Source organism: Pimephales promelas, chromosome 3 (assembly GCF_988280905.1).
Source record: "Pimephales promelas chromosome 3, fPimPro1.hap1.1, whole genome shotgun sequence".
Lineage (NCBI taxonomy): Eukaryota > Metazoa > Chordata > Actinopteri > Cypriniformes > Leuciscidae > Pimephales > Pimephales promelas.
The window spans coordinates 48546028-48568556 of NC_142771.1; the positions used below are offsets into that span (position 1 = coordinate 48546028).

The 22529-nt window shown below is 43.4% G+C and overlaps 2 protein-coding genes and 39 non-coding genes across 41 annotated transcripts; 2 read left to right on the forward strand and 39 right to left on the reverse strand.

Annotated features, from left to right (window-relative positions):
- Nucleotides 1-50: 50 nt before the first annotated feature.
- trnag-gcc (transfer RNA glycine (anticodon GCC)) lies at nucleotides 51-121 on the reverse strand. The gene has a single exon. It is a non-coding gene; the product is annotated as a tRNA-Gly (tRNA).
- Nucleotides 122-297: 176 nt separating this feature from the next.
- Nucleotides 298-368, reverse strand: trnag-gcc (transfer RNA glycine (anticodon GCC)). The gene has a single exon. It is a non-coding gene; the product is annotated as a tRNA-Gly (tRNA).
- A 176-nt stretch (nucleotides 369-544) lies between these two features.
- On the reverse strand, nucleotides 545-615 carry trnag-gcc (transfer RNA glycine (anticodon GCC)). Its single transcript has one exon. It is a non-coding gene; the product is annotated as a tRNA-Gly (tRNA).
- A 176-nt stretch (nucleotides 616-791) lies between these two features.
- On the reverse strand, nucleotides 792-862 carry trnag-gcc (transfer RNA glycine (anticodon GCC)). The gene has a single exon. It is a non-coding gene; the product is annotated as a tRNA-Gly (tRNA).
- Nucleotides 863-1038: 176 nt separating this feature from the next.
- On the reverse strand, nucleotides 1039-1109 carry trnag-gcc (transfer RNA glycine (anticodon GCC)). Its single transcript has one exon. It is a non-coding gene; the product is annotated as a tRNA-Gly (tRNA).
- A 176-nt stretch (nucleotides 1110-1285) lies between these two features.
- Nucleotides 1286-1356, reverse strand: trnag-gcc (transfer RNA glycine (anticodon GCC)). Its single transcript has one exon. It is a non-coding gene; the product is annotated as a tRNA-Gly (tRNA).
- A 176-nt stretch (nucleotides 1357-1532) lies between these two features.
- On the reverse strand, nucleotides 1533-1603 carry trnag-gcc (transfer RNA glycine (anticodon GCC)). Its single transcript has one exon. It is a non-coding gene; the product is annotated as a tRNA-Gly (tRNA).
- A 176-nt stretch (nucleotides 1604-1779) lies between these two features.
- trnag-gcc (transfer RNA glycine (anticodon GCC)) lies at nucleotides 1780-1850 on the reverse strand. Its single transcript has one exon. It is a non-coding gene; the product is annotated as a tRNA-Gly (tRNA).
- A 176-nt stretch (nucleotides 1851-2026) lies between these two features.
- On the reverse strand, nucleotides 2027-2097 carry trnag-gcc (transfer RNA glycine (anticodon GCC)). The gene has a single exon. It is a non-coding gene; the product is annotated as a tRNA-Gly (tRNA).
- A 176-nt stretch (nucleotides 2098-2273) lies between these two features.
- On the reverse strand, nucleotides 2274-2344 carry trnag-gcc (transfer RNA glycine (anticodon GCC)). The gene has a single exon. It is a non-coding gene; the product is annotated as a tRNA-Gly (tRNA).
- Nucleotides 2345-2520: 176 nt separating this feature from the next.
- trnag-gcc (transfer RNA glycine (anticodon GCC)) lies at nucleotides 2521-2591 on the reverse strand. The gene has a single exon. It is a non-coding gene; the product is annotated as a tRNA-Gly (tRNA).
- A 176-nt stretch (nucleotides 2592-2767) lies between these two features.
- On the reverse strand, nucleotides 2768-2838 carry trnag-gcc (transfer RNA glycine (anticodon GCC)). The gene has a single exon. It is a non-coding gene; the product is annotated as a tRNA-Gly (tRNA).
- Nucleotides 2839-3014: 176 nt separating this feature from the next.
- trnag-gcc (transfer RNA glycine (anticodon GCC)) lies at nucleotides 3015-3085 on the reverse strand. The gene has a single exon. It is a non-coding gene; the product is annotated as a tRNA-Gly (tRNA).
- Nucleotides 3086-3260: 175 nt separating this feature from the next.
- trnag-gcc (transfer RNA glycine (anticodon GCC)) lies at nucleotides 3261-3331 on the reverse strand. The gene has a single exon. It is a non-coding gene; the product is annotated as a tRNA-Gly (tRNA).
- A 176-nt stretch (nucleotides 3332-3507) lies between these two features.
- Nucleotides 3508-3578, reverse strand: trnag-gcc (transfer RNA glycine (anticodon GCC)). Its single transcript has one exon. It is a non-coding gene; the product is annotated as a tRNA-Gly (tRNA).
- A 176-nt stretch (nucleotides 3579-3754) lies between these two features.
- On the reverse strand, nucleotides 3755-3825 carry trnag-gcc (transfer RNA glycine (anticodon GCC)). Its single transcript has one exon. It is a non-coding gene; the product is annotated as a tRNA-Gly (tRNA).
- A 176-nt stretch (nucleotides 3826-4001) lies between these two features.
- Nucleotides 4002-4072, reverse strand: trnag-gcc (transfer RNA glycine (anticodon GCC)). The gene has a single exon. It is a non-coding gene; the product is annotated as a tRNA-Gly (tRNA).
- Nucleotides 4073-4248: 176 nt separating this feature from the next.
- trnag-gcc (transfer RNA glycine (anticodon GCC)) lies at nucleotides 4249-4319 on the reverse strand. The gene has a single exon. It is a non-coding gene; the product is annotated as a tRNA-Gly (tRNA).
- Nucleotides 4320-4495: 176 nt separating this feature from the next.
- trnag-gcc (transfer RNA glycine (anticodon GCC)) lies at nucleotides 4496-4566 on the reverse strand. Its single transcript has one exon. It is a non-coding gene; the product is annotated as a tRNA-Gly (tRNA).
- A 176-nt stretch (nucleotides 4567-4742) lies between these two features.
- trnag-gcc (transfer RNA glycine (anticodon GCC)) lies at nucleotides 4743-4813 on the reverse strand. The gene has a single exon. It is a non-coding gene; the product is annotated as a tRNA-Gly (tRNA).
- Nucleotides 4814-4989: 176 nt separating this feature from the next.
- On the reverse strand, nucleotides 4990-5060 carry trnag-gcc (transfer RNA glycine (anticodon GCC)). The gene has a single exon. It is a non-coding gene; the product is annotated as a tRNA-Gly (tRNA).
- A 423-nt stretch (nucleotides 5061-5483) lies between these two features.
- On the reverse strand, nucleotides 5484-5554 carry trnag-gcc (transfer RNA glycine (anticodon GCC)). The gene has a single exon. It is a non-coding gene; the product is annotated as a tRNA-Gly (tRNA).
- A 176-nt stretch (nucleotides 5555-5730) lies between these two features.
- On the reverse strand, nucleotides 5731-5801 carry trnag-gcc (transfer RNA glycine (anticodon GCC)). The gene has a single exon. It is a non-coding gene; the product is annotated as a tRNA-Gly (tRNA).
- A 176-nt stretch (nucleotides 5802-5977) lies between these two features.
- Nucleotides 5978-6048, reverse strand: trnag-gcc (transfer RNA glycine (anticodon GCC)). The gene has a single exon. It is a non-coding gene; the product is annotated as a tRNA-Gly (tRNA).
- A 175-nt stretch (nucleotides 6049-6223) lies between these two features.
- Nucleotides 6224-6294, reverse strand: trnag-gcc (transfer RNA glycine (anticodon GCC)). Its single transcript has one exon. It is a non-coding gene; the product is annotated as a tRNA-Gly (tRNA).
- Nucleotides 6295-6717: 423 nt separating this feature from the next.
- On the reverse strand, nucleotides 6718-6788 carry trnag-gcc (transfer RNA glycine (anticodon GCC)). The gene has a single exon. It is a non-coding gene; the product is annotated as a tRNA-Gly (tRNA).
- A 419-nt stretch (nucleotides 6789-7207) lies between these two features.
- Nucleotides 7208-7278, reverse strand: trnag-gcc (transfer RNA glycine (anticodon GCC)). Its single transcript has one exon. It is a non-coding gene; the product is annotated as a tRNA-Gly (tRNA).
- A 172-nt stretch (nucleotides 7279-7450) lies between these two features.
- trnag-ccc (transfer RNA glycine (anticodon CCC)) lies at nucleotides 7451-7521 on the reverse strand. Its single transcript has one exon. It is a non-coding gene; the product is annotated as a tRNA-Gly (tRNA).
- A 416-nt stretch (nucleotides 7522-7937) lies between these two features.
- trnag-gcc (transfer RNA glycine (anticodon GCC)) lies at nucleotides 7938-8008 on the reverse strand. Its single transcript has one exon. It is a non-coding gene; the product is annotated as a tRNA-Gly (tRNA).
- A 422-nt stretch (nucleotides 8009-8430) lies between these two features.
- Nucleotides 8431-8501, reverse strand: trnag-gcc (transfer RNA glycine (anticodon GCC)). The gene has a single exon. It is a non-coding gene; the product is annotated as a tRNA-Gly (tRNA).
- A 176-nt stretch (nucleotides 8502-8677) lies between these two features.
- On the reverse strand, nucleotides 8678-8748 carry trnag-ccc (transfer RNA glycine (anticodon CCC)). Its single transcript has one exon. It is a non-coding gene; the product is annotated as a tRNA-Gly (tRNA).
- Nucleotides 8749-8923: 175 nt separating this feature from the next.
- On the reverse strand, nucleotides 8924-8994 carry trnag-gcc (transfer RNA glycine (anticodon GCC)). The gene has a single exon. It is a non-coding gene; the product is annotated as a tRNA-Gly (tRNA).
- Nucleotides 8995-10310: 1316 nt separating this feature from the next.
- Nucleotides 10311-10381, reverse strand: trnag-gcc (transfer RNA glycine (anticodon GCC)). Its single transcript has one exon. It is a non-coding gene; the product is annotated as a tRNA-Gly (tRNA).
- Nucleotides 10382-10556: 175 nt separating this feature from the next.
- Nucleotides 10557-10627, reverse strand: trnag-gcc (transfer RNA glycine (anticodon GCC)). Its single transcript has one exon. It is a non-coding gene; the product is annotated as a tRNA-Gly (tRNA).
- A 655-nt stretch (nucleotides 10628-11282) lies between these two features.
- On the reverse strand, nucleotides 11283-11353 carry trnag-gcc (transfer RNA glycine (anticodon GCC)). Its single transcript has one exon. It is a non-coding gene; the product is annotated as a tRNA-Gly (tRNA).
- A 175-nt stretch (nucleotides 11354-11528) lies between these two features.
- Nucleotides 11529-11599, reverse strand: trnag-gcc (transfer RNA glycine (anticodon GCC)). The gene has a single exon. It is a non-coding gene; the product is annotated as a tRNA-Gly (tRNA).
- A 176-nt stretch (nucleotides 11600-11775) lies between these two features.
- Nucleotides 11776-11846, reverse strand: trnag-gcc (transfer RNA glycine (anticodon GCC)). Its single transcript has one exon. It is a non-coding gene; the product is annotated as a tRNA-Gly (tRNA).
- Nucleotides 11847-12022: 176 nt separating this feature from the next.
- trnag-gcc (transfer RNA glycine (anticodon GCC)) lies at nucleotides 12023-12093 on the reverse strand. Its single transcript has one exon. It is a non-coding gene; the product is annotated as a tRNA-Gly (tRNA).
- A 176-nt stretch (nucleotides 12094-12269) lies between these two features.
- trnag-gcc (transfer RNA glycine (anticodon GCC)) lies at nucleotides 12270-12340 on the reverse strand. Its single transcript has one exon. It is a non-coding gene; the product is annotated as a tRNA-Gly (tRNA).
- Nucleotides 12341-16200: 3860 nt separating this feature from the next.
- LOC148995401 (uncharacterized) lies at nucleotides 16201-19781 on the forward strand (the record flags this gene model as incomplete). Its single annotated transcript, XM_089128069.1, has 2 exons — nucleotides 16201-16673; nucleotides 19233-19781. Coding segments are annotated over 2 exons (1017 nt in total), but the record flags the coding sequence as incomplete, so codon positions are not given.
- LOC148995402 (uncharacterized) lies at nucleotides 19533-21702 on the forward strand. Its single transcript, XM_089128965.1, has 2 exons — nucleotides 19533-20353; nucleotides 20450-21702. Exons 1-2 carry the CDS (start codon nucleotides 19954-19956, stop codon nucleotides 21490-21492), a joined length of 1443 nt encoding a protein of 480 aa, XP_088985091.1. The 5' UTR covers nucleotides 19533-19953; the 3' UTR covers nucleotides 21493-21702.
- Nucleotides 21703-22529: the final 827 nt, after the last annotated feature.

The window sequence follows — 22529 nt, forward strand, 5'->3', positions numbered from 1 at the left end:
ATACAAAAGCTTTAAAAAACCAGACCGCTGGGACTTCAAAATTATCTTTTTGCATTGGCCGGGAATCGGACCCGGGTCTCCCGCGTGGCAGGCGAGAATTCTACCACTGAACCACCAATGCTCGACTACCTCAAACAGACATGTCCTTGAGTGATCGCTAAGAACAGCTAGTGAGGTTACGCTTCATGGGTTGCATAAGAGATAAAAGATAAGGAACACTTGTTGATCTTGAGTTAGCAGAAGTTCCATACAAAAGCTTTAAAAAACCAGACCGCTGGGACTTCAAAATTATCTTTTTGCATTGGCCGGGAATCGGACCCGGGTCTCCCGCGTGGCAGGCGAGAATTCTACCACTGAACCACCAATGCTCGACAACCTCAAACAGACATGTCCTTCAGTGATCGCTAAGAACAGCTAGTGAGGTTACGCTTCATGGGTTGCATAAGAGATAAAAGATAAGGAACACTTGTAGATCTTGAGTTAGCAGAAGTTACATACAAAAGCTTTAAAGAACCAGACCGCTGGGACTTCTGAACTAACTTTCTGCATTGGCCGGGAATCGGACCCGGGTCTCCCGCGTGGCAGGCGAGAATTCTACCACTGAACCACCAATGCTCGACTACCTCAAACAGACATGTGCTTGAGTGATCGCTAAGAACAGCTAGTGAGGTTACGCTTCATGGGTTGCATAAGAGATAAAAGATAAGGAACACTTGCTGATCTTGAGTTAGCAGAAGTTCCATACAAAAGCTTTAAAAAACCAGACCGCTGGGACTTCAAAATTATCTTTTTGCATTGGCCGGGAATCGGACCCGGGTCTCCCGCGTGGCAGGCGAGAATTCTACCACTGAACCACCAATGCTCGACAACCTCAAACAGACATGTCCTTGAGTGATCGCTAAGAACAGCTAGTGAGGTTACGCTTCATGGGTTGCATAAGAGATAAAAGATAAGGAACACTTGTTGATCTTGAGTTAGCAGAAGTTACATACAAAAGCTTTAAAGAACCAGACCGCTGGGACTTCTGAACTAACTTTCTGCATTGACCGGGAATCGGACCCGGGTCTCCCGCGTGGCAGGCGAGAATTCTACCACTGAACCACCAATGCTCGACAACCTCAAACAGACATGTGCTTGAGTGATCGCTAAGAACAGCTAGTGAGGTTACGCTTCATGGGTTGCATAAGAGATAAAAGATAAGGAACACTTGTTGATCTTGAGTTAGCAGAAGTTCCATACAAAAGCTTTAAAGAACCAGACCGCTGGGACTTCAAAATTATCTTTTTGCATTGGCCGGGAATCGGACCCGGGTCTCCCGCGTGGCAGGCGAGAATTCTACCACTGAACCACCAATGCTCGACTACCTCAAACAGACATGTCCTTGAGTGATCGCTAAGAACAGGTAGGGAGGTTATGCTTTATTGGTTGCATAAGAGATGGAAGATAAGGACCACTTGTTGATCTTGAGTTAGCAGAAGTTACGTACAAAAGCTTTAAAGAACCAGACCGCTGGGACTTCAAAATTATCTTTTTGCATTGGCCGGGAATCGGACCCGGGTCTCCCGCGTGGCAGGCGAGAATTCTACCACTGAACCACCAATGCTCGACAACCTCAAACAGACACGTCCTTGAGTGATCGCTAAGAACAGCTAGTGAGGTTACGCTTCATGGGTTGCATAAGAGATAAAAGATAAGGAACATTTGTTGATCTTGAGTTAGCAGAAGTTACATACAAAAGCTTTAAAGAACCAGACCGCTGGGACTTCTGAACTAAATTTCTGCATTGGCCGGGAATCGGACCCGGATCTCCCGCGTGGCAGGCGAGAATTCTACCACTGAACCACCAATGCTCGACAACCTCAAACAGACATGTCCTTGAGTGATCGCTAAGAACAGCTAGTGAGGTTACGCTTCATGGGTTGCATAAGAGATAAAAGATAAGGAACACTTGTTGATCTTGAGTTAGCAGAAGTTACATACAAAAGCTTTAAAGAACCAGACCGCTGGGACTTCTGAACTAACTTTCTGCATTGGCCGGGAATCGGACCCGGGTCTCCCGCGTGGCAGGCGAGAATTCTACCACTGAACCACCAATGCTCGACTACCTCAAACAGACATGTCCTTGAGTGATCGCTAAGAACAGGTAGGGAGGTTATGCTTTATTGGTTGCATAAGAGATGGAAGATAAGGACCACTTGTTGATCTTGAGTTAGCAGAAGTTACGTACAAAAGCTTTAAAGAACCAGACCGCTGGGACTTCTGAACTAACTTTCTGCATTGGCCGGGAATCGGACCCGGGTCTCCCGCGTGGCAGGCGAGAATTCTACCACTGAACCACCAATGCTCGACAACCTCAAACAGACATGTCCTTGAGTGATCGCTAAGAACAGGTAGGGAGGTTACGCTTCATGGGTTGCATAAGAGATAAAAGATAAGGAACACTTGTTGATCTTGAGTTAGCAGAAGTTACATACAAAAGCTTTAAAGAACCAGACCGCTGGGACTTCTGAACTAACTTTCTGCATTGGCCGGGAATCGGACCCGGGTCTCCCGCGTGGCAGGCGAGAATTCTACCACTGAACCACCAATGCTCGACAACCTCAAACAGAAATGTCCTTGAGTGATCGCTAAGAACAGCTAGTGAGGTTACGCTTCATGGGTTGCATAAGAGATAAAAGATAAGGAACACTTGTTGATCTTGAGTTAGCAGAAGTTCCATACAAAAGCTTTAAAGAACCAGACCGCTGGGACTTCTGAACTAACTTTCTGCATTGGCCGGGAATCGGACCCGGGTCTCCCGCGTGGCAGGCGAGAATTCTACCACTGAACCACCAATGCTCGACTACCTCAAACAGAAATGTCCTTGAGTGATCGCTAAGAACAGCTAGTGAGGTTACGCTTCATGGGTTGCATAAGAGATAAAAGATAAGGAACACTTGTTGATCTTGAGTTAGCAGAAGTTCCATACAAAAGCTTTAAAGAACCAGACCGCTGGGACTTCAAAATTATCTTTTTGCATTGGCCGGGAATCGGACCCGGGTCTCCCGCGTGGCAGGCGAGAATTCTACCACTGAACCACCAATGCTCGACTACCTCAAACAGACATGTCCTTGAGTGATCGCTAAGAACAGCTAGTGAGGTTACGCTTCATGGGTTGCATAAGAGATAAAAGATAAGGAACACTTGTTGATCTTGAGCAGCAGAAGTTCCATACAAAAGCTTTAAAGAACCAGACCGCTGGGACTTCAAAATTATCTTTTTGCATTGGCCGGGAATCGGACCCGGGTCTCCCGCGTGGCAGACGAGAATTCTACCACTGAACCACCAATGCTCGACAACCTCAAACAGACATGTCCTTGAGTGATCGCTAAGAACAGGTAGGGAGGTTATGCTTTATTGGTTGCATAAGAGATAGAAGATAAGGAACACTTGTTGATCTTGAGTTAGCAGAAGTTCCATACAAAAGCTTTAAAGAACCAGACCGCTGGGACTTCTGAACTAACTTTCTGCATTGGCCGGGAATTGGACCCGGGTCTTCCGCGTGGCAGGCGAGAATTCTACCACTGAACCACCAATGCTCGACTACCTCAAACAGACATGTCCTTGAGTGATCGCTAAGAACAGGTAGGGAGGTTATGCTTTATTGGTTGCATAAGAGATAGAAGATAAGGAACACTTGTTGATCTTGAGTTAGCAGAAGTTCCATACAAAAGCTTTAAAGAACCAGACCGCTGGGACTTCTGAACTAACTTTCTGCATTGGCCGGGAATCGGACCCGGGTCTCCCGCGTGGCAGGCGAGAATTCTACCACTGAACCACCAATGCTCGACAACCTCAAACAGACACGTCCTTGAGTGATCGCTAAGAACAGCTAGTGAGGTTACGCTTCATGGGTTGCATAAGAGATAAAAGATAAGGAACACTTGTTGATCTTGAGTTAGCAGAAGTTACATACAAAAGCTTTAAAGAACCAGACCGCTGGGACTTCTGAACTAAATTTCTGCATTGGCCGGGAATCGGACCCGGATCTCCTGCGTGGCAGGCGAGAATTCTACCACTGAACCACCAATGCTCGACAACCTCAAACAGACATGTCCTTGAGTGATCGCTAAGAACAGCTAGTGAGGTTACGCTTCATGGGTTGCATAAGAGATAAAAGATAAGGAACACTTGTTGATCTTGAGTTAGCAGAAGTTACATACAAAAGCTTTAAAGAACCAGACCGCTGGGACTTCTGAACTAACTTTCTGCATTGGCCGGGAATCGGACCCGGGTCTCCCGCGTGGCAGGCGAGAATTCTACCACTGAACCACCAATGATCGACAACCTCAAACAGACATGTCCTTGAGTGATCGCTAAGAACAGCTAGTGAGGTTACGCTTCATGGGTTGCATAAGAGATAAAAGATAAGGAACACTTGTTGATCTTGAGTTAGCAGAAGTTACATACAAAAGCTTTAAAGAACCAGACCGCTGGGACTTCTGAACTAACTTTCTGCATTGGCCGGGAATCGGACCCGGGTCTCCCGCGTGGCAGGCGAGAATTCTACCACTGAACCACCAATGCTCGACAACCTCAAACAGACATGTCCTTGAGTGATCGCTAAGAACAGCTAGTGAGGTTACGCTTCATGGGTTGCATAAGAGATAAAAGATAAGGAACACTTGTTGATCTTGAGTTAGCAGAAGTTCCATACAAAAGCTTTAAAGAACCAGACCGCTGGGACTTCAAAATTATCTTTTTGCATTGGCCGGGAATCGGACCCGGGTCTCCCGCGTGGCAGGCGAGAATTCTACCACTGAACCACCAATGCTCGACTACCTCAAACAGACATGTCCTTGAGTGATCGCTAAGAACAGGTAGGGAGGTTATGCTTTATTGGTTGCATAAGAGATGGAAGATAAGGACCACTTGTTGATCTTGAGTTAGCAGAAGTTACGTACAAAAGCTTTAAACAACCAGACCGCTGGGACTTCTGAACTAACTTTCTGCATTGGCCGGGAATCGGACCCGGGTCTCCCGCGTGGCAGGCGAGAATTCTACCACTGAACCACCAATGCTCGACAACCTCAAACAGACATGTCCTTGAGTGATCGCTAAGAACAGGTAGGGAGGTTACGCTTTATTGGTTGCATAAGAGATAGAAGATAAGGAACACTTGTTGATCTTGAGTTAGCAGAAGATACATACAAAAGCTTTAAAGAACCAGACCACTGGGACTTCTGAACTAACTTCCTGCATTGGCCGGGAATCGGACCAGTGTCTCCCGCGTGGCAGGCGAGAATTCTACCACTGAACCACCAATGCTCGACAACCTCAAACAGACATGTCCTTGAGTGATCGCTAAGAACAGGTAGGGAGGTTATGCTTTATTGGTTGCATAAGAGATAGAAGATAAGGACCACTTGTTGATCTTGAGTTAGCAGAAGTTACATACAAAAGCTTTAAAGAACCAGACCGCTGGGACTTCAAAATTATCTTTTTGCATTGGCCGGGAATCGGACCCGGGTCTCCTGCGTGGCAGGCGAGAATTCTACCACTGAACCACCAATGCTCGACAACCACAAGCAAACACGTCCTTGAGTGATCGCTAAGAACAGGTAGGGAGGTTATGCTTTATTGGTTGCATAAGAGATGGAAGATAAGGAACACCTGTTGATCTTGAGTTAGCAGAAGTTACATAGCAAAGCTTTAAAGAACCAGACCGCTGGGACTTCTGAACTGACTTTCTGCATTGGCCGGGAATCGGACCCGGGTCTCCCGCGTGGCAGGCGAGAATTCTACCACTGAACCACCAATGCTCGACAACCCCAAACAGACACGTCCTTGAGTGATCGCTAAGAACAGCTAGTGAGGTTACGCTTCATGGGTTGCATAAGAGATAAAAGATAAGGAACACTTGTTGATCTTGAGTTAGCAGAAGTTACATAGCAAAGCTTTAAAGAACCAGACCGCTGGGACTTCTGAACTAACTTTCTGCATTGGCCGGGAATCGGACCCGGGTCTCCTGCGTGGCAGGCGAGAATTCTACCACTGAACCTCCAATGCTCGACAACCTCAAACAGACATGTCCTTGAGTGATCGCTAAGAACAGCTAGTGAGGTTACGCTTCATGGTTGCATAAGAGATAAAAGATAAGGAACACTTGTTGATCTTGAGTTAGCAGAAGTTACATACAAAAGCTTTAAAGAACCAGACCGCTGGGACTTCTGAACTAACTTTCTGCATTGGCCGGGAATCGGACCCGGGTCTCCCGCGTGGCAGGCGAGAATTCTACCACTGAACCACCAATGCTCGACAACCTCAAACAGACATGTCCTTGAGTGATCGCTAAGAACAGCTAGTGAGGTTACACTTTATTGGTTGTATAAGAGATGGAAGATAAGGAACACTTGTTGATCTTGAGTTAGCAGAAGTTACATAGCAAAGCTTTAAAGAACCAGACCGCTGGGACTTCAAAATTATCTTTTTTCATTGGCCGGGAATCGGACCCGGGTCTCCCTAGTGGCAGGCGAGAATACTACCACTGAACCACCAATGGTCGACAACCTCAAACCGACATGTCATTGAGTGATCGCTAAGAACAGGTAGGGAGGTTATGCTTTATTAGTTGCATAAGAGATGGAAGATAAGGAACACTTGTTGATCTTGAGTTAGCAGAAGTTACATACAAAAGCTTTAAAGAACCAGACCGCTGGGACTTCTGAACTAACTTTCTTCATTGGCCGGGAATCGGACCCGGGTCTCCCGCGTGGCAGGCGAGAATTCTACCACTGAACCACCAATGCTCGACAACCTCAAACAGACATGTCCTTGATCGCTAAGAACAGCTAGTGAGGTTACACTTTATTGGTTGTATAAGAGATGGAAGATAAGGAACACTTGTTGATCTTGAGTTAGCAGAAGTTACATAGCAAAGCTTTAAAGAACCAGACCGCTGGGACTTCAAAATTATCTTTTTTCATTGGCCGGGAATCGGACCCGGGTCTCCCTAGTGGCAGGCGAGAATTCTACCACTGAACCACCAATGGTCGACAACCTCAAACCGACATGTCATTGAGTGATCGCTAAGAACAGGTAGGGAGGTTATGCTTTATTAGTTGCATAAGAGATGGAAGATAAGGAACACTTGTTGATCTTGAGTTAGCAGAAGTTACATACAAAAGCTTTAAAGAACCAGACCGCTGGGACTTCTGAACTAACTTTCTTCATTGGCCGGGAATCGGACCCGGGTCTCCCGCGTGGCAGGCGAGAATTCTACCACTGAACCACCAATGCTCGACAAACTCAAACAGACATGTCCTTGATCGCTAAGAACAGCTAGTGAGGTTACGCTTCATGGGTTGCATAAGAGATAAAAAATAAGGAACACTTGTTGATCTTGAGTTAGCAGAAGTTCCATACAAAAGCTTTAAAGAACCAGACCGCTGGGACTTCAAAATTATCTTTTTGCATTGGCCGGGAATCGGACCCGGGTCTCCCGCGTGGGAGGCGAGAATTCTACCACTGAACCACCAATGCTCGACAACCCCAAACAGACACGTCCTTGAGTGATCGCTAAGAACAGCTAGTGAGGTTACGCTTCATGGGTTGCATAAGAGATAAAAAATAAGGAACACTTGTTGTTCTTGAGTTAGCAGAAGTTACATACAAAAGCTTTAAAGAACCAGACCGCTGGGACTTCTGAACTAACTTTCTGCATTGGCCGGGAATCGGACCCGGGTCTCCCAGGCGAGAATTCTACCACTGAACCACCAATGCTCGACAACCTCAAACAGACACGTCCTTGAGTGATCGCTAAGAACAGGTAGGAAGGTTATGCTTTATTGGTTGCATAAGAGATGGAAGATTAGGAACACTTGTTGATCTTGAGTTAGCAGAAGTTACATACAACAGCTTTAAAGAACCAGCCCGCTGGGACTTCAAAACTAACTTTTTGCATTGGCCGGGAATCGGACCCGGGTCTCTCGCGTGGCAGGTGAGAATTCTACCACTGAACCACCAATGCTCGACAACCCCAAACAGACACGTCCTTGAGTGATCGCTAAGAACAGCTAGTGAGGTTACACTTCATGGGTTGCATAAGAGATAAAAGAAAAGGAACACTTGTTGATTTGAGTTAGCAGAAGTTACATACAAAAGCTTTAAAGAACCAGCCCGCTGGGACTTCAAAATAATCTTTTTGCATTGGCCGGGAGTCTGACCAGGGTCTCCCGCGTGGCAGGCGAGAATTCTACCACTGAACCACCAATGCTCGACAACCTCAAACAGACACGTCCTTGAGTGATCGCTAAGAACAGGTAGGGAGGTTATGCTTTATTGGTTGCATAAGAGATGGAAGATTAGGAACACTTGTTGATCTTGAGTTAGCAGAAGTTACATACAAAAGCTTTAAAGAACCAGCCCGCTGGGACTTCAAAATAATCTTTTTGCATTGGCCGGGAATCGGACCCGGGTCTCCCGCGTGGCAGGCGAGAATTCTACCACTGAACCACCAATGCTCGACAACCTCAAACAGACACGTCCTTGAGTGATCGCTAAGAACAGGTAGGGAGGTTATTCTTTATTGGTTGCATAAGAGATGGAAGATTAGGAACACTTGTTGATCTTGAGTTAGCAGAAGTTACATACAAAAGCTTTAAAGAACCAGCCCGCTGGGACTTCAAAATTATCTTTTTGCATTGGCCGGGAATCGGACCCGGGTCTCCCGCTTGGGAAGCGAGAATTCTACCACTGAACCACCAATGCTCGACAACCTCAAACAGACATGTCCTTGAGTGATCGCTAAGAACAGGTAGGGAGGTTAAGCTTTATTGGTTGCATAAGAGATAAAAGAAAAGGAACACTTGTTGATTTGAGTTAGCAGAAGTTACATACAAAAGCTTTAAATAACCAGACCGCTGGGACTTCTGAACTAACTTTCTGCATTGGCCAGGAATCGGACCCGGGTCTCCCGCGTGGCAGGCGAGAATTCTACCACTGAACCACCAATGCTCGACAACCTCAAACAGACACGTCCTTGAGTGATCGCTAAGAACAGGTAGGGAGGTTATGCTTTATTGGTTGCATAAGAGATCAAAAATAAGGAACACTTCTTGTTCTCGAGTTAGCAGAAGTTACATAGCAAAGCTTTAAAGATGAACTGAACTGAAATTTGAGAAAAGGTGATATAACAGATGTATTTTATTTATTCTCATTGGTACAATTTTTAAAATGGCAGAATTTGTTAAAAGGGATAAAATGGTACATTGAAAGTGTTGTTTTTGTTACACGGGCGCCGCCATGTTGGATTTCAACATTCGACTACGTCACTGGCATGGTAAGCCATTCCGTTGCCTACCCGCACCAGCAGAACAGCCGTAGCTTGTAGACAATCTGAGGCTCGCTGACATGGCTGAGGAAACAGATTTTTTAGCGACACACTATTTAGAGATGTGTACTTTCGCCAATGAGTACATGAAACGTCTGAAATGTTTTATTTACACAAGTTACAAGTTCAACGCATCACGTTAACGTTACTCGAATCCTTGATATTCGGGTGAGGGGGAAAAGATCCCTGATGTATAGTTCACGGTAAAGGATGGGATTCTCCTTCCTAAATGCACCCTCGCCCATAGAGTGAACTGCCAGTACGCTGTTAATCTAAACAATCTGAGAAAAGTGTAACAAGTTAGCCCAGCCTAGTCGCCTATTCGTAAAATACCCTGCTACTGATGGGGCGCTCGCGTCTCAGCTCGGACATCCATTAGAGACAGCATAGCCTCCTTCAACACGTTTCTCTCACCGAACAGCATCCGAAATGAACGGTGCATGGTGATGCATTTTTCGCCGATCAATAAATGTCCATGTTGACCTCTCTGCAACAGATCGTCTCCGTGCAGTGTCTATGCTCCACAGCGCTCGCGCCCGCAGTCACTTTTTCTCCAATCGATCCTGTACTGCAAGTGAAGCCTGAAACTGATCGTCCTCCATGTGGTGGTAGTCAGACACTACCGGCATGTCCCTAACGGGCTCAAATGCGTAATCCATGCCGTTAAAAGTGCTCATTTTCGTCTGTGTATACAGGACCTACAGCTGTTGTCTATGGCGCTCCGCGGGTCCTACCATGCCAGTGACGTCATCGGAACTGCCAGCGCTAACAAGCGCAATTTTGCGTTGCTTAAAAAAGCTATATTAATATATATATATTTTAAAAATGTTTAGTGTAATTTACTTTTAATTGTCATAAACAACACGTTTTTAACGTCGATATTTTTCAGTTCAGTTCATCTTTAAAGAACCAGACTGCTGGGACTTCTGAACTAACTTTCTGCATTGGTCGGGAATCGGACCCGGGTCTCCCGCGTGGCAGGCGAGAATTCTACCACTGAACCACCAATGCTCGACAACCTCAAACAGACATGTCCTTGAGTGATCGCTAAGAACAGGTAGGGAGGTTACGCTTCATGGGTTGCATAAGAGATAAAAGAAAAGGAACACTTGTTGATTTGAGTTAGCAGAAGTTACATACAAAAGCTTTAAAGAACCAGACCGCTGGGACTTCTGAACTAACTTTCTGCATTGGCCGGGAATCGGACCCGGGTCTCCCGCGTGGCAGGCGAGAATTCTACCACTGAACCACCAATGCTCGACAACCTCAAACAGACACGTCCTTGAGTGATCGCTAAGAACAGGTAGGGAGGTTATGCTTTATTGGTTGCATAAGAGATAAAAGATAAGGAACACTTGTTGATCTTGAGTTAGCAGAAGTTACATAGCAAAGTTTTAAAGAACCAGACTGCTGGGACTTCTGAATTAACTTTCTGCATTGGCCGGGAATCGGACCCGGGTCTCCCAGGCGAGAATTCTACCACTGAACCACCAATGCTCGACAACCTCAAACAGACACGTCCTTGAGTGATCGCTAAGAACAGCTAGTGAGGTTACGCTTCATGGGTTGCATAAGAGATAAAAAGTAAGGAACACTTGTTGTTCTTGAGTTAGCAGAAGTTACATAGCAAAGCTTTAAAGAACCAGACTCTGGGACTTCTGAACTAACTTTCTGCATTGGTCGGGAATCGGACCCGGGTCTCCCAGGCGAGAATTCTACCACTGAACCACCAATGCTCGACAACCTCAAACAGACACGTCCTTGAGTGATCGCTAAGAACAGCTAGGGAGGTTATGCTTTATTGGTTGCATAAGAGATGGAAGATTAGGAACACTTGTTGATCTTGAGTTAGCAGAAGTTACATACAATAGCTTTAAAGAACCAGCCCGCTGGGACTTCAAAATTAACTTTTTGCATTGGCCGGGAATCGGAACCGGGTCTCTCGCGTGGCAGGTGAGAATTCTACCACTGAACCACCAATGCTCGACAACCCCAAATAGACACGTCCTTGAGTGATCGCTAAGAACAGCTAGTGAGGTTACGCTTCATGGGTTGCATAAGAGATAAAAGAAAAGGAACACTTGTTGATTTGAGTTAGCAGAAGTTACATACAATAGCTTTAAAGAACCAGCCCGCTGGGACTTCAAAACTAACTTTTTGCATTGACCAGGAATCGGACCCGGGTCTCCCGCGTGGCAGGCGAGAATTCTACCACTGAACCACCAATGCTCGACAACCCCAAACAGACATGTCCTTGAGTGATCGCTAAGAACAGCTAGTGAGGTTATGCTTCATGGGTTGCATAAGAGATAAAAGATAAGGAACACTTGTTGATCTTGAGTTAGCAGAAGTTACATACAAAAGCTTTAAAGAACCAGCCCGCTGGGACTTCTGAACTAACTTTCTGCATTGGCCGGGAATCGGACCCGGGTCTCCCGCGTGGCAGGCGAGAATTCTACCACTGAACCACCAATGCTCGACAACCTCAAACAGACATGTCCTTGAGTGATCGCTAAGAACAGGTAGGGAGGTTATGCTTTATTGGCTGCATAAGAGATGGAAGATTAGGAACACTTGTTGATCTTGAGTTAGCAGAAGTTACATAGCAAAGCTTTAAAGAACCAGACCGCTGGGACTTCAAAATTAACTTTTTGCATTGGCCGGGAATCGGACCCGGGTCTCTCGCGTGGCAGGTGAGAATTCTACCACTGAACCACCAATGCTCGACAACCCCGAACAGACACGTCCTTGAGTGATCGCTAAGAACAGCTAGTGAGGTTACGCTTCATGGGTTGCATAAGAGATAAAAGAAAAGGAACACTTGTTGATCTTGAGTTGGCAGAAGTTACATACAAAAGCTTTAAAGAACCAGACCGCTGGGACTTCTGAACTAACTTTCTGCATTGGCCGGGAATCGGACCCGGGTCTCCCGCGTGGCAGGCGAGAATTCTACCACTGAACCACCAATGCTCGACAACCTCAAACAGACACGTCCTTGAGTGATCGCTAAGAACAGCTAGTGAGGTTACGCTTCATGGGTTGCATAAGAGATAAAAGATAAGGAACACTTGAGTACACTGATCTTGAGTTAGCAGAAGATATAAAATAGTATTTTATATTTCAAATACATATTTTAAATGCATGCTGAAATACTGCCCATCCCTGATGGCATTGCACTAATCTACTTTCTCTATTTTATTCTTGTTCTCTCAGGTGTTCATTCTGTTGGTGTTGTCCCATCGACACTCAGACCAGCCCCTCGTACATCTGATACACCACACAGTAAGATGTTTTTATCTCACAGCTACTCTAAAGATGTTACTATGGCCAAAATATGTTTTCATTTATTATGCAATCTGTGATCAGGGCCGGCGCTCCGCACACGCACATCACGCACTGCGCGTAGGGCACCAAGTGCTTGGGGGGGCACCAAAAAATCTGGGTGGTGAAAAATCATCACAATAGGCTACTAGTATAAATAACAAATACAATATGTATAAAGCATGTTAATATACAACAGCAATACAAAAGTAATATAGGCCTAGACCAAATTAGTGGAGAAAAAGGTGAATCTCCTGTGCCACTCTCCCTCTGGTGCCCCCCCTTCCCCACCTCGCAGTGGTCTGTTCCTCAATCAGTGTGTCAAATTTGGCAGACACCTGATCGACATCAGACATTGGCCTCGAAAGAGTCAGGGGCGGAAAAAAGGAAAAAGAAGAGACAGTGGGATGATACTCGTTTGCAGGTAAGACAATGTTTTAAATAAAAGTGTTAGTTTTGTAGGCACCCTTGCTTCGTGTATGCATGTCCAGAGGGGCGTCGCTAGTTGTGCAAATGATCCAGGGCTTTGCCCTGCATGTAGAATTTTTTATTTTAACGGGGGTCCGGGGGTTTCTCCTTGGGATTTTTTTTTTTTTACTTGGGCTGTTTAAGATGCAGTTAGTTTGTTTGAGAAGAAAAGGAAGATCGCTTAGATATGTTTTTTCGTTGTTGTTCTATCGGATAATGCGGTCAAAGGCCCAAGGGCGACATCTATTGGTGAAACTGCAATTAGAAAAAAAAAAACACAATCTCACTGTTTGTATATTTTCATATGGAGTTGTCAAATTATTAGGGCTGGGAAAAGCGTAATCACATCCAAAATAAAAGTTTCTACATGAGTACTGTGTATAATTATTTTGTATATATAATATACACACATATGCACATATATATATTAAGAAATATTTGCATGTATATACTGTATATATTTATAGATAATTTATATTATATATATATATATATATATAAATTAAAATATTTTATATATAAATAACAAATATTTCTTAAATACATATACAAAATAATTATACACAGTGAGTACACACACATAGGCCTATATCATTAATGTAGACACAAACTTTTATTTTGGATGCGATTAATCGCGATTCATCTTTTCCCAGCCCTACAAATTATGTACAGAATTATTATACTGTGCCTCATCAGACCTCTTTTAAAGGTAGAATAGAGTTTTGAATTTTAAATGTTCCAGTGACACATAGGCCTATATTATATAAAAGACTAATGTGTGCAATATTTTTGTATGATGGTTATTGATTCAGTAGAATCCCTGAATTTTTTGTCTTGTATTTCTGAATGCAGGGTCAATGCTAAAATACATGCAAGGAGCAACTCAAGGCCAGGAGGAAGAACCATCAACCAGCAGTTGTAGCCAGTTCCAAATATGTGTTTTTAGTAATTGTGGTGGTTTTTGGTATTTATAATTTTAACCTTTTTATTATTTATTTCTTTTCATATTTGGTGCCATTGTTAATGTAAATGTATGTATTTGCAGCAGTTATTTTGGAAGTAAAGAGAACCTATCTAAGAAATTCTGAATGGTTGTTATTCCTTGGGTGGGTGGGTGGGTGGGGGGGTTGTTAAGGGGGCACCATCAAGCATTTGTGCTTTGGGCACCCAAATGGCTAGCGCCGGCCCTGTCTGTGATAATACATTGTGTGAAAAATACTAAGTTCAATTTAAATTAAAATTTATTTGCATAGCACTTTTCACAATACATGTCGTTTCAAAGCAGCTTTACAGAAAATGCAAGCGTCTAGTTCTTTACAATTCAAAGTGATGTTATCGGTTATGCGTTTCAGAAATTGACATATAAAAATGACAGTTAGCTAATATTGTATTAATGTAAGGCAGAAACAAAAAGCTAATTTAAGTAATGAATACATGTTTGTTAATATATGTTTGGAATAAATGGAAAACAATTATGTTTTTGTTTTTCCTTGTTCCCACAGCAGGGCCTTCTGCTTTTGTTGCCCCACCGGCACAGAGACCAGATCAGGATATAAGCCATTGGACCTGTTCTTATCATCAGAAAATGTGGATGAAGACAGAGCTCCAATCTCTGGGACTGTGGCCTGGGTCCCACCATATGCTCAAGCCAGGAAACGCCCTTTCATTATTGCGTCTCCCACCACAGCCAGAACTCATTGACACTGTGTCAGTGCTCCCATCCTGCAATTTCTTTCAGCTCCATCCATTTTTTATTTGGAAACCAGAAAGTGACATCATGGTGAGACTGAGAAATAATTATATTCTCCCATGTCTTCATGGTTGTCCAAAGCCAGATATAGTCTCAGCCGGTGTGGGTAGGCCTCGAGTGATTGTTGGCACCAGTGGACAATACTACATCTTTGCATCACGTCTCCGCTGCAGGATGTGCAAGAGGATCTGGTTTGCTAATAGTCCTCAGTGGACGGAGAAACTGCCAAAACGGTTCACAAACATTCTGCCAGCATTCCTAACTTACAAGAAGGCCATTTGTAAGTCTGTGCTTCATGAGCTGAGACGCACTGGCAAGTCATGGCAAACCAGGTGAATGAGCTGATGCACCTTAAAGGAGTAGTTCACTTTTAAAAAAACTTTTGCTGATAATTTACTCACCCCCATGTCATCCAAGATGTCCATGTCTTTCTTTCCTCATTCGAAAAGAAATTTAGGTTTTTGATGAAAACATTCCAGGATTTTTCTCCATATAATGGACTTCACTGGGGACCGGATGGTTCAGGTCCAAAAGATAGTGTTAATAACAGTTTCAGATGCAGCTTCAAATGTCTTTAAACGACACCAGACGATGAATAAGGGTCTTATCATGCGAAACGATCGGTTATTTCAATGCTTATTCCAAAAATGTAACTTTTCTAAGGACAAATGCTAGCCTTTCTCCATTCTGTGAGGCGCGTTTGCAACGTCACGTAGTACGTAATTACGTTCAAAAGGTCACGGGCGACGTAGCCAGAAGTACAGAGTCAGAGTGTTTACAAGTTGAACGCATAGGTTGAATGTGAAAACTAACTCAAACGCCGTTTACAAAAAAGGAATTAAACGGTAAAACAACGATGTCGGACGATTTTGATTCTGTACTTCCGGCTACGTCGCCCGTGACCTTTTGAACGTAATAACGTACTACGTGACGTTGCAAACGTGCCTCACAGAATGGAGAAAGGCTAGCATTTGTCCTTAGAAAAGTTACATTTTTGGAATAAGCATTGAAATAACCGATCGTTTCGCATGATAAGACCCTTATTCATCGTCTGGTGTCGTTTAAAGACATTTGAAGCTGCATCTGAAACTGTTATTAACACTTAATCTTTTGGACCTGAACCATCCGGTTCCCATTGAAGTCCATTATATGGAGAAAAATCCTGGAATGTTTTCATCAAAAACCTAAATTTCTTTTCGACTGAGGAAAGAAAGACATGGACATCTTGGATGACATGGGGGTGAGTAAATTATCAGCAAAAGTTTTTTCAAAAGTGAACTAATCCTTTAAATATGAACAAGCTCACCTGGCATATCTTCACAGCATACAGAACGTCTGGGATGCTGAGGCTGGGGTTTACGGGCAGACGACTCTTGGTCACCTTGTGACGAAGGACAACATGCCACAGTCTTTTGGAGCCTACGATGATGCAGATGGGTGGTGTGGAGTCTCTGTCTCTGCTCACTACCTGACTGACTGCCTCATTGATGAGTACCGGTGCCAACAACCGGCTATCACTAAGCTACTGCAGGGCACTTTTGGACAGGTCTTGCGGTCTGACCACACCAGGAAGGTGGCACGAAAAGTGACCTTGTCATCTGGTACCATGTCGAGCTATGCGGTTATGAATGAGAATTGGATGATTGCCTCCTGGGTGATGGTGCAGTCTGAGAGCGAGAAGTCCCTTGAACCCATGCACCAGGGGTTAGCAAGGAGGTACAATTCTGCAGGGGTGGAGAAGGCCAATTACCACTGGGTAGACAGGTGAGAAATATTTGCATCTCCTTCCACTATCACTAACATACATGACATTTTTGACTCTCAAAAAGTATGGATGTAACGATTCACTCAACTCACGATGCGATACGAATCACAATACTGGTTTCACGATACGATTTTTTTAAACAAAAGGGATTTTAGACAAATTGTAAATGAAAAAGTGTCCTTTTATTGTCCTCTGACAAAATGCTGCACATTACTTTTTAAAACTGACACACTCATCTTGCACAGAGGAATAGCAGAAATAAAAAGACAGTAAAATTAGTGACACATTGACAGGGTTTCACATTTTAATATTATTAATGTTATAATTTGTATCATTACACTAGCAAGATAAAAATAAGAGAAACATTTAGAAAAATATGCCATACACAGCAAAAACTCCAGTGTTAAATTAACTCTCCTGGGAGTTTATATGACTCCACACTCAAGAGTGTTAAATTAACTCTGAAGCAGTGTTAAAGTTAATGAGATAATTAAGTGATTAATTGAGCAATGATTGACCAACATTGAAGACACCTGATGTTAACAAGTAGAATCACTGAAAGTGAAAAATCAAAATTATAAGTCACCATTATGGAGATCAGTGTTTGCTTCAGTGGGGCAGTCTGTCAACCCTTACATTTTATACTTTAGATATTGTTTTTGTCACAAAAGTCTGATGGGGCTGATCCACTGAGGGGCTGGAATGAAAGTTTTCATGACATCTTTTTGTGACGTGTTCTGCACGTCCGATATAGACATTAATGGATCCTTCGTACAAGGTTAAAAACAAGTTCAACATGTTTTCAACATAACTCATGGTCTTATTTAGACAATTTAAACTGTTTCTGGACTGAAGAAACACTCTCAGGATGCATTCAATTTACAATTTGAAATAAATTAGTTTATTTACATCGTTTAGATGGTGATATTTGTTTCATTTTAAGTCACCATTGTGGTGATGAGTGTTTGCTTTAGTTGGGCTCTTGGTCCCAATTCTTCTTACTTTAGCTTTTCTTTGGCTGTTGTAACTGTTTGCATAACACCATTGATTGTGCAGAGAAAGCCAAGAAAATTAAAAATTAGATGTCTTCAGATGCTTGCTGATGATGACAAAATCATCTAAACTTATGTTTTTATATCTGAAATTTATAATTATTCATCTCGTAGAACTGCATTATTTGGACCAGTAACTTTATAATGACCACTGCATACAATATGTTTAAAGAAATTGAAACACATAGTCACACACAGATATCAAGATTTTGCATATGATTCTCAACGACGGTGACAACCAAAACAAAAAAGCCTGGGAATCGAGGATGTTTTGTACTATGAAAGCTACCCATCATGCATTGCGGCATGAAGCATTTTTTTTATTTATTGTCACCATTTTTGTGAATCATATGCAAAATCTTGATGTCTGTGTGTGACTAGATGGAACATTTTCTCAAAACATTGTGTAAATTTGCTTTTTGTCCAACTACTAGGCCAAATAATGCAGTTCCACAAGATTGGTGGTTATAAACTCCAGATACAAACACAAAAGTCTAAACACAACGTTAAATGCCCACTTTATATTGATTTCATCATCGTCAACAACCGACAAGGAGCTGATGAGAGCCAATTTTCTTGGCTTTCTCTGTCACAACAATGGTGTTATTCAAACACACACAGTTACAACAGCCAAAGAAAAGCTAGAATACTAATTATTGGGACCAAGAGCCCAACTAAAGCAAACACTGATCACCACAATGGTGACTCAAAATGAAATAAATATCACCATCTAAACAATGTAAGGAAAAAAAATAAACATAAGTTTTAATTTAATGCATCCTGAGAGTGTTTATTTGGTCCAGAAACAGTATAAACCAGTATAGACCATAAATAATGTTGAGAATGGCCACATTTGAACTAGTTTTTAACCTTGCACGAAGGATCCATTAACGTCTTTTTCAGATGTCCAGAACATGTCAAAAAAGACGTCATAAAAACTTTCATTCTGGCCCCTCAGTGGAAGTCTTTTCAAACTCTGACTTTTGTAACAAAGACATTGAAAAACATCTTTTGGACATCATTTTGCTTAGTGAGTTATGTCAAACCATAATCAGCAGCACCTGATCACCTTTTCTCTAAGCAAATAATGATCACCATTATGGTGACTTCGAAAATGAGATTTTTCTTCTTCAGCGATTCTGCCTGTGATCATCAGGTGTCTTCAATGATGGTCAATTATCACTAAATTAATCACTTAATTAGCTCATTAACTTTAACACTCTTGAGTGTTAATTTAACACTCATATTTTAACACTTTAACACTCTTGAGTCTGGAGTCAAATAAACTCCCAGGAGAGTTAATTTAACACTGGAGTTTTTGCTGTGTAGAAATCAACAAATTAAACATCCCTGCTGTTTAAAATGTGTATCAGGATTTGTATAACATCTCAACCGACATAAAATATCACATTTTTATTGTTTTTCAACCGATTGTAAATGAATCGTTACATCCCTATCAAAGACTAATTTTTGTATTTCTAATCATTTCCGTCTACTTGTGTTCAGGGATTGCTGTGCACCATTCAAAATCCCTGACCTTCACCACGGAGAGCACCTCAACTGGGATGCCTGGAGTACCACACAATCTATCATCACTGAGGCCACTGCTGGGCCTTTGGAGAACACCTGTGCATCCCGTACACAATACAACCCCAACATTGTGGTCAAGTTGGATTTGTTTCACTGTATGAGGCGTTTCACACGGGAGTGCACTTCAGAGCATCATCCCCTCTACAGCACCTTTTGTCAGCTCCTCTCTGCTGCCTTTTCTGTCGTGGATCAGGAGGACCTGCAGAAGCTCAGGGGTGCTTATCAGTTCTGTGGAATTCAGCCACCAAATCCTACAAAACAGCACATCAGAGAGCACTGTAGGACCAGAATTCCACAGCCAACAGAACTGATCGACAGAGTGGAGAAAGTTCTTCTGCATTTCCACCTAACCACAGACCCAAACAACTTGCCTCTCTTCAAACCTTCCATGCTGAAGACATGGCGTATCCAGAGGGTGCACATTCTCCGTGGGTGCCTCAGTGACCCTGAGGTCACATAGGGAATCTTGTACAGGTATGGGGGAACTCTGCAGCTTAATCATGTCCCTGGTGAAGGTGCAAAAGTGCCCATATGGATTCCAGTCAGAGGGACCTCACAACAGGAGGGGTATCATTTCCACCAGGCCCAGTGGATTACTAGAACTCATGTGTTCTGCGAATTGTTCCAGGCCCAGGGAATGACAGGGGTGGCACGGTGGAACTACCAGAGGCTTCTGGACCTTAAGCAGCCAGATGTAATCCTCCCACCTGTGTTTGATCCAGTACTGATAACAGAGCTAAACTCTGCTTCAAAGAGAGTGACTGGGAAAGAGAAGTACCCTGTACTGCACCTCTCTGACAGGGACACGGGAGAGAAGTTTGGCCTTGAATACAGAGAGCCAGAGTGCCGTCCAGTTCAACTTGATTGGAACAAACATAGGGTGCAAAAGAAAGATACTTCTGTTCTTGTGTCTCTCCCCCCTGACCCAACACAGCCCACTACTGTGCCTGTGTCCCAGTCCCCCCAAATTAAACCTGCTGCAATCCATAAGGTACAGATGTTGTCCCAAGGAAGCATGGAACCTCCAGTTAAAATGGGTAAGTTAATATTAATTTCCAGGACCAACATTTTAAATAGAAAATCATACTCTCAGAAAATGAGTAAAATAACAATTCACTTTTTCTTTGTACCAGAAACCTCTAGTACCCCACCCCTGCCTTTGCAGTCCTCACCAAGGAGTGCCCGCACTGGACCAATCAAGACTGGTGGACGAGTGTTCGTCTTGGACCACAAACGCTGGACATCATCAATGAAGGAGGTTATCGACAGCCTCTTGGACAAATACCATGGACAGAAAGACATGGTGAAGCTTGTGGATCAAGAATATGCAGCTATGGTCCATCGGTCTGCCACAGATCCAAACAGTCTGCTTCATCCCACAACCAAATACCAAATAAGACAGTACATAAAACACCTGGCTAAACAGGTGAACACAAGTTCATCACTGAACACGAGTCCAGAAAAACTTTTGAAGACACAAAAACTGTGGCAAAGTTTAACTGAGGGAAGTGAGACAGTCCATGTTCCAGTTGTTGAACTGCCACCAGCCATTGTGAATCCAGCAGATCCGATCTCACAGCCAGCATCTGAGAAGCCACTAACACAGGAGAATGTACAGAAAATAGTACAGGACATATTGCTACATCAGCAGGAGCAGCAACAAAAACCCAGACAGACGAAAAAATGTCTTGCGTGTGGGCAGCCAAAATCCCGCTACCAAAGTGACGGATCATCAATTCATCACTTTTATCAACAAGGGCCTGTTAGATATCACTACTGCTCCACAAAGGTGTTTAAAGCCTATTCTATGGAGGGACTGACAAATCCTAGAATGGCCTATGAAGAGTTTGCACAGACTGACTTCTTTCAGCGTGAAATGCAATTAACAAAGCGCAGAGTGGAAGACAAAGCTGAAAAGAAGAGGAAACTCCCGGACCCTCAACCTCAGGGAAGGTTGTGCCGTTTCTGTCGCACAGAACTAAAGCAGGGCCCAAACAGCAAACATATTCACACAGGGTTTCCAGGAGTGGCAGGAAAATACATTTACTGCCCACCTAAAGTCCTCGCCTTATATAAAGACAGAGGCATGGCACAGGAAATGACATGGAGGGAATTTCAAGCCTCATTATTCTATGTCATGGAAAAGGAGAGATGGGCCGCAGAGAGAAAGAAATAGAAATTTTGAACTTGAATCATTTCATATTTTCATATTCATATCATTTCATATCATATCCGTTGTTTTCATGTTGCACCATTCTGTTGCTCCATCTATTCCTTTCAAATACATACACATTTTAATCTGTCATTGGTTTTATTCTTCACGTCCTTTCCTTAACATGACATCCATCCTACCACAGGAGATCTAAACGGATCAAATTCTGGTAAATTGCAAGTAGTTTTAAATTGTGTACTGATTAATGTTATTGATTTTGTTGTTATTTCCTTGTGTTAATAAATCTAATTAATCTGTCATGAGTCTGGTTCTTTCTTTCTGTTTTCTTTCCTTTGTCTCCCTCTGCCGGTTAGACTTCGTCATTTCTTCTCTTTCCACACGCCTACACTTCTATTTTCTCCTCCTTTCATTACCATCAGCTGTTTCTCATATTCTCATCAACTACACACCTGTTCTCTATCTTCTCCTCATCTCCACGCTACTTCTAGCCCTCTCTTTCTTGTCTGAATTGTCGGATTATTGTTTGACCCTAACGTATGTTGGATCGCTGATGTTTGACTTCTTTGAGTAATTTCTCCACCAGTCCTGTTTTGTCCTGTCCAGTCTGGTCCTGTGTGTCTGAGAGGATCATTGCCTACCGCTGTGCTATACTGCTTCTGTGTTACTCTCAGCAGTCGCCGAGGAGAGTAGCTGAGGGTCTGACTACAGGAGCGCTGTACCAGTTCCATAGCTCCCGACCACTCTGGGTGGCCAGCTGAGGCCCCTTATCTCCATCTGCAGAGCTACTTTCTGTTCTCTTCTGTGATAAGACATTTTCTGTTATTCAGCCTGTGAGGCGGTGATTAATTTTCTTATTAAAGTTTTGAGTTATTTCTGCAACCTACTCTGGACTCCTCTGAATCTGTGACAGAATAATCCGACCACAAGGATGGAGCGGGCTGGCGATCATCCCATTCAAGCAGCCGTGGAGATGCAGGGAGCACTGCTGGGGAGGCACGACGAGGAGCTCACCTCGGCTCGCCGCGCTGTGGACTCTTTAT